Here is a 7,500-nt window from a genome sequence, read left to right as displayed (position 1 = left end):
TCATCACTAAAATATTACCTAGTTATATACTGTAATTTCCCATATTAAATTTTAATCTCCAAGATATTTTGTTTTCGTTCTATTTTCAGTTTTGTTAATATTTTTTCTAACTTGGGAATAAAGATCAGCCAAAGAATATAAGTCAATTGGTGTGTAATATTTTTCCTCTTGTTCAACCTATTGCACCGAAATGGAAATAAGGTGGCTACATCAGGCTGGTACAGGGATTCATTCATTATTTGTAATGTGTGTGTAGAGTGGTCCATTGTAAAGCAGTATCTTTGGTTCATCCTTAACAGAATGTCATCAGACCGCAAAGCAGTGGTTAAGAATGCCGACATGTCGGAGGAGATGCAGCAGGATGCTGTAGACTGTGCCACTCAGGCTATTGAAAAATTTAACATAGAAAAGGTAAGACTTGCTTGAGTACTGTGCATGTTATTTTCAAGGCTTATTTAAAGAGTATAATTGTTCTTATATCAAAATAACGTTGAATAACATTAGCCAATCATCTAGTTTGGCTTGAGTAAAATAATATTTTTAAGATCCTGTATCTTAAAATATTTTTTCTTTTCCTTGCAGGACATTGCAGCCTATATCAAAAAGGAATTTGACAAGAAGTATAACCCCACATGGCATTGTATTGTTGGTCGTAACTTTGGCAGCTATGTAACTCACGAGACAAAGCACTTTATCTACTTCTATCTGGGACAGGTAGCCATTCTTCTCTTCAAGAGTGGTTAAAAAGAGAGCCCCTTCCTTCACCCCCACCCATATCAATGCCAGGGTTTTTCACCATGTTAGATGTGCATTTCAAGAGCAGGTGAATTGGCCCCAAACTAAACAGAATACCTCTGCCCCGTGGGGGATGGAGGGTTATAAACATCCATTTCCAGGGGCTGCTTAACATGTGCAGTGCTGCTAGGTTGCTAGCTGGAGGGCCAAGCTCTCAATTTCACTCTCTAAAGCACACGTTTTGTTGCATTGCTAAGCAGATGTTAGCAAATGTCTCAGAGGAAGACTGGTTTGCTTTCAGAGCGCCATACCTGGCAGCACTTGCTTTTTGAACTGGTCATGGCACATCTTTTTTTACATTTCCAGTTTTTCTCAGTGTACCTCTTAAAAGCTCAGAAGCTTTTATTTCATCACGGCAGCTAGATTGGTGTCCGCTGATCACCCATCCTGCTGTTGTGGTGACTGACCAGTGTGAATGAAAGTATTTATTTAATATTTGTAATTACTCTGCACAATGCCCATCGTCAGTTTTCATAAATTTCCTCTTATCTCTATAAAAGTAGGTAGGATTCATCCTGTGGTCCTCATCTTTATGCATCTTAAAAAGAGAGATTTGTGTCCAATACAGTTTGAAAGTTGATGCATAACCCTGTCTGCAAAAAAGAATTTCCTGAAGCAAATTCTGTACTTACAGTCTCTTTGCTTGTGATAGTTATCTCTAGCTAGTAGTTCATCTCAATTCATCTTGAAAGGTAACTTGTTAATTACCCTCTTCAGATATTTACTGCTGTTGGTTATTTCGGCTTCATATCCAATAGTAGGATCTCGGACTGTCCCTCAGGTAGTGTGAATCTCAAGATTCCATATCACAGACTCATAATCATGCCAAGACTCTAAACGTCAGATCACGCCATGAGGGATGGTGTACATACAAGTTGTATATTTCATCCTTTGCAGCATCTTGTTTCGGACCATTCACCTTCCAGGTTATAAAGGTGCATTAGGTATCATTAATAACAGCAGCTTTGCACTAGTTCACATTTGGCTGCTCAATCAATAACTCAATTTTTGTGCCTGTGGATTAACATTTAAAAGTTTAGTTGTGAAGAAACCTTTCTTAGTTTTGAAAAAAAAAACAAGCATTGTTTTTATTGTGAAGTGTATATTATTTTCAATGATTAAGATGCAGAAACAGATTAAAAATTAGTTTGAGAACATTTGTCAAATACTGTGTTCTGTGATGTTCATCAAAGTAAATACAATCTATTTATGTGTTATAGTGTATTACTCATCCTCTCAAACTTTTTCATTCCAAAAAACATATGAATATGAGGTTTAAGAAAATCTTGTGTGTACATAATTAGTTTATTTATATTATGCAAATATGTGTTACAAAAACATACCTATAAACCTCTGTGTACATACCTTCAATAATCATTAAAGATAATCCAAATCTTTCCAAAGTTTATAAGGAAAAGATGAATAAAAAGACCTTAGAACAGGTCTCATTTTTATAAAGGTATTATTTAATTCAACAGTAGTCTTAAACTTAAAGCCTAACAGCTGGAAGTTTTGTAAATGAAAAAGGAAAACCCCAAAATAAATTTTAAGAAAGAATGCCTGCCTAGGGATAAGTATTTCTTGTGATTATTATTATTATTTTTTTTTTTTTTTGTGCTTTTTCATTAAGGAATATACTCAAAGTAAGCTATCAAAATAACTGAACATATTCTCCAATAATCCCTAATTAACAATTTATTATAGTCCTATATACCTAAGATAAAAAGAAAAAGAAAAAAAGATTATACAAAGAAACCTTTAAAATAAAACCCAGCCACCATTAGAAGCAACAAGTCTCAGGGTAGGTTAGTATGTCCAAGACCGCAGGAAACCACTTCAAACCACAGATCGGTGCGTGCGAAGAGGAGGCGGGAGTCGCATGCGGTTGACCAGATCACGGAAGACGTCATTGCTGAACTGAGTTCCCTTGATAGCTGTGCCGATGTCGTTTATCAGCTCAACAACTTCAGGGCAAAGTCCAGGGCTTGAAACCTTCACGTCCTCAATAGTGCCGTGATATGCCTGGTGAAGGATGGGAGGAAAATGTAGTAGTTACTCTTCCAGTAAGATTTATACCTCTAGTAACATAAAAGAATAAAAATATTAACCTGTTGCATACCGGAGACATGAAAATGCTGTCGCAGTAATTTTTTTTTTTTTTTTTTTACTACTACTATAATTACCATAACAGGTTTAGTTTAGAATCCCACACATAGATGGCACCATCAGGAAAGAAAGTCTTTAAATGACATCCATCCACCATCTCTACACAAACTTCAGAGAGCGATGACACATAGCAAGACATGGACCTCCAGCTCTGAAGCACTGGCAGTGCAGACAGAATGAGAAGTGGGAAGTGAAAAGACCATGTGCAACCACTGCAAGGTTCCTCTGTGCCAGTATGGCTACTGTGCTGTGACACTTGCAACCGCAAGTTGGGTACGGTAATTTCTTTTGTATTTATTTACAAAACTAAAGAAAAATACAGTTGCTTTTTGCCCTCTCATAACATTATATTATTTCTGTTAGAACGAGGGTACAGACCATACTGAGCTGATATGGAATCTATACTATAATTTCAGTTGATTGCAACATTTAGAAAGCCTGTCAGATGAAACCTATAAGCCTCATAATGTCATTTAAACAAAAAAGATTCTATATCATAATGAGTGAATGAAAGCAAAAAAAAAAGCCTTAGGTGTGATGTTTCCCCATCCCCCCCATTAATTCCAGCCTGTTTGAGTGCCCATTTTGTGGTCAAAACAATAAATTGATGTCTGCATCCACCAAGAAACTGTGATTATTAGTTTACATTTTGCAGGGATGAGCTTATTTTAACCTGTAGAATGTACAAATATTACACATCTCTCATAAATAATTTTCTTGTGTTTTTAGTCTTGCTATAAACTCAAAGATAATGATCAACAGAGGTCATTATGATGAATGTAGAAAAAAGAGGTATGCATGAGAGAATAATTTCCTGTGGAAATTATTCAGTCTCATTTATACCTCTTTTCTACACTTGAAGATAACTTTGAAAAATAAATTAAAAACAAGGTCACTATGCAAAGGCGAGGGAGGGAGGGAGGGAGGGAGAGACATTTATTGAAATTAATAGCAACACATGTGCACATGGATCAACTAACTTCTCTAGGAAGGAGGGAAGGAGGGAGGGAGAGGACATTTATTGAAATTAATAGCAACACATGTGCACATGGATCAACTAACTTCTCTAGGAAGGAGGGAAGGAGGGAGGGAGAGGACATTTATTGAAATTAATAGCAACACATGTGCACATGGATCAACTAACTTCTCTAGGAAGGAGGGAAGGAGGGAGGGAGAGGACATTTATTGAAATTAATAGCAACACATGTGCACATGGATCAACTAACTTCTCTATGCATTAGTGTGTTGGTTTAAAATATCAAATATCCCTCCACAATCCTGGATGTAATTTGTCATACCTAATTACAGATACGGAAAAAAAAAATTTCAATGTTTCTCTGCTGTAATTAATATTAAAAAATATACATAATAATAATAAAATAAATGAAGAAAATTATTTTAAAAAATTCCTCCAGAACAATTTAATTTGTAAGTACAAATTTTATCATGGTATTCCTCTTAACATGCAAAAACTTTTGCAAATTAAGAGGATGTCTCAAATATCTTTTTCACCTCAGAATACATTAGGGTGATATTCAATAGTAACAACAGTGTATGGCAATAACTGAGGCCCCTGCAGGTGGGGATGGCCTTTATGCTGCAGGCAGGAGCTTTACTTGGCAACACTTGAGAAGTATTGCCATACAGCCTACAGTTTCTGCATCATTATTCAAAACAATGTGGAATAAAAAAAAATGTAATGATAAGTTCGCCACCACTGGAGGATTCAGTTACGTTACTGACATCCACTATGGTTTTCGTTTTCCATATTCATTTTATAACACAGATGATTCCACAAGTGCTCAGTCACCAAGATGACATGACCTCACCTGTTTACCACATCTATTGACCTTTCAGGAATGAAGGTGGCCTATTTGGTAAAATTAGAAGTGCAGGGATATCCTCTCCCCCTTTCTTTGATTCTGGACCAACAGATTAACCCTCTCTGGACGGGTGGTACACTACTGTACCGCTCATTCAAAAGCCCAGTGGCCGGGCGGCACAATACGGTGCCAGCCATTTAATTGATTTAGGCCTAAGCGTTCGAAAGACCCGGCATTGTGACATGCAAGGCTGGAATGCCCCCGTCGTGAGTGGGTTAATATTTTCCAATAAAAGCAGAAAAAATCAATGCTAAGCTCTGGACATGTGCAGAGCAGAGAGCAGCCTCTGTTATTATGGCATACATAGGTGCCACCTGAATTCTGGCCCATCTTCGCCATTACATGTAAAAGGGCCATCTATTGTCATTCGACAGATGAAATCAAACCATAATGGATTGTGCATGTACTCCTGACATCAATGAGTGAAGTTTGTAACACTTTTCAATAACATCTAAATTACCTGACTATGAACCAAGTATGATGAGAAAAAGAACCTAAATATAGACTATGTATCACAAATAAGTGAAGCAATCACCTAGGAAAGATGTTTACAGAATGATACCAAACTTGACATGCAGAGAAGTCTTGCACTAGCTTTGGGCTTCATTTATATATGAGAGTGTACTCTTTCTGGAAGCCTTATATTAACTGAAGCAGGTAAATTAGCAATCCTCTTTGTAATGGAGAGAAATGGAGAGGGAGAGGGAGAGGGAGAGGGAGAGGGAGAGGGAGAGGGAGAGGGAGAGGGAGAGGGAGAGAGAGAGAGAGAGAGAGAGAGAGAGAGAGAGAGAGAGAGAGAGAGAGAGAGAGAGAGAAGGAGAGAGGGAGAGGGAGAGGGAGAGGGAGAGAGAGAGAGAGAGGGAGAGGGAGAGAGAGAGAGAGAGAGAGAGAGAGAGAGAGAGAGAGAGAGAGAGAGAGAGAGAGAGAGAGAGAGAGAGAGAGAGAGAGAGAGAGAGAGAGAGAGAGAGAGAGGAGAGAGAGAGAGAGAGGAGAGGAGAGAGGAGAGAGAGAGAGGAGAGGAGAGAGAGAGAGGAGAGAGAGGAGAGGGAGAGAGAGAGAGAGAGAGAGAGAGAGAGAGAGAGAGAGAGAGAGAGAGAGAGGAGAGAGAGAGAGAGAGAGAGAGAGAGAGAGAGAGAGAGAGAGAGAGAGAGAGAGGAGAGAGAGAGAGAAAGAGAGAGAGAGAGGAGAGAGAGAGAGAGAAGGGGGGAGAGAGAGAGAGAGAGAGAGAGAGAGAGAGAGAGGAGAGGGAGAGGAGAGAGGGAGAGGAGAGAGGGAGAGGGAGAGAGAGAGAGAGAGAGAGAGAGAGAGAGGAGAGAGAGAGAGAGAGAGGGAGGAGAGGAGGAGGAGAGAGAGGGAGGGAAGGGAGGGAGGGAGAGAGAGGAGAGAGGGAGGGAGGAGAGAGAGGAGGGAGAGGGAGGGAGGGAGAGGAGGAGGAGGGAGGAGAGAGAGAGAGAGAGAGGAGAGAGAGAGAGAGAGAGAGAGAGAGAGAGAGAGAGAGAGAGAGAGAGAGAGAGAGAGAGAGAGAGAGAGAGAGAGAGAGAGAGAGAGAGAGAGAGAGAGAGAGAGAGAGAGAGAGAGAGAGAGAGAGAGAGAGAGAGAGGGAGAGAGAGAGAGGAGAGAGAGAGAGAGAGGGAGAGAGGGAGAGAGAGGAGAGAGAGAGAGAGAGAGAGAGAGAGAGAGAGAGAGAGAGAGAGAGAGAGAGAGAGAGAGGGAGAGGAGAGAGGGAGAGGAGAGAGGGAGAGGGAGAGGGAGAGAGAGAGAGAGAGAGAGAGAGAGAGAGAGAGAGAGAGAGAGAGAGAGAGAGAGAGAGAGAGAGAGAGAGAGAGAGAGAGAGAGAGAGAGATAGACAGCAGATTATCTATATTCAGCTTACCTGGACCATTACACTGACAGTTGTATTATGTGCAACACACTCGGGAAGGGTAACTGGTCTAGTGATGGTAAACCGAGGGGTCTTGTTATACAGCCACTCCTCAGATGCGAGGTCCTCTTTTAACTTTCCCAAACCTGCAAAAGAAGACCAAATTGTTATGAGATTATGTGATAAAAACAAAAAGCCTCACGGAGTTATGTCTCCAGTGTTAAATACAAATTTTGGGAGTATCAATATTTTTATTTATTTTTTTTTTTTTTCTTTCACCCACTCACGACGGGGGCATTCCAGCCTTGCATGTCACAATGCCAGGGCTTTCGAACGCTTAGGACTAAATCAATTAAATGGCTGGCACCATATTGTGCCACCCGGCCACCGGGCTTTTGAATGAGCGGTACAGTAGTGTACCACCCGTCCAGAGAGAGTTAACAAGCTCTAACAGACTGGTTTCACAGCTTTTGATAACCAGATTTTCAGGATGTATATCAATTATAACATCTAGATAAAAACAATGCAAAATCTATATCACAAGTATTTCACAAATGGCTCAAAGTCTCTGTAAATGAGCTCCAATTAAATAGGAAATTATGACTGAAAAGTGTTAAAAAAAAACATTAGCAAAAACATTTATTAGATTTTAGTATAATTTGGCAATCAATATTTATCCCTGTCACATCTAATCTGTTCATTATATTTTATTCGTTTTTCTTTTGTTTTTCAAGTATTGATAAGAAAGAATGCCCATACCCATTTGTTCTCAATTATATCCAGGTATATACTGTG

General features: G+C 39.5%; 2 protein-coding genes across 3 annotated transcripts in view; one reads left to right on the top strand and one right to left on the bottom strand.

The window, feature by feature from the left end:
* The window catches only part of LOC122253452 (dynein light chain 1, cytoplasmic), a 9,318-nt gene extending 7,308 nt beyond the window's left edge, over positions 1-2,010 (top strand). For both annotated transcript variants that reach the window (XM_043016540.2, XM_043016539.2), the window contains 2 exons: positions 300-411; positions 583-2,010. In XM_043016540.2, the coding sequence (XP_042872474.1) occupies positions 301-411; positions 583-744 (273 nt within the window). In that variant the 5' untranslated portion in view covers position 300 and the 3' untranslated portion in view covers positions 745-2,010. The remainder of the gene's footprint in view (positions 1-299; positions 412-582) is intronic.
* Positions 2,011-2,086: 76 nt separating this feature from the next.
* The window catches only part of Lipt1 (Lipoyltransferase 1), a 23,067-nt gene continuing 17,653 nt past the window's right edge, over positions 2,087-7,500 (bottom strand). The window contains exons 5-6 of the mRNA XM_043016538.2: positions 6,718-6,851; positions 2,087-2,817 (exon numbers count right to left, since the gene is read on the bottom strand). Of these exons, the coding sequence (XP_042872472.1) occupies positions 2,632-2,817; positions 6,718-6,851 (320 nt within the window). The 3' untranslated portion in view covers positions 2,087-2,631. The remainder of the gene's footprint in view (positions 2,818-6,717; positions 6,852-7,500) is intronic.

This window comes from Penaeus japonicus, unplaced genomic scaffold, assembly GCF_977035675.1.
Source record: "Penaeus japonicus unplaced genomic scaffold, GWHDUDI00000001_assembly GWHDUDI00000018, whole genome shotgun sequence".
Classification (NCBI taxonomy): Eukaryota; Metazoa; Arthropoda; class Malacostraca; order Decapoda; family Penaeidae; genus Penaeus; species Penaeus japonicus.
This window is presented reverse-complemented; position numbering and strand designations above follow the sequence as displayed.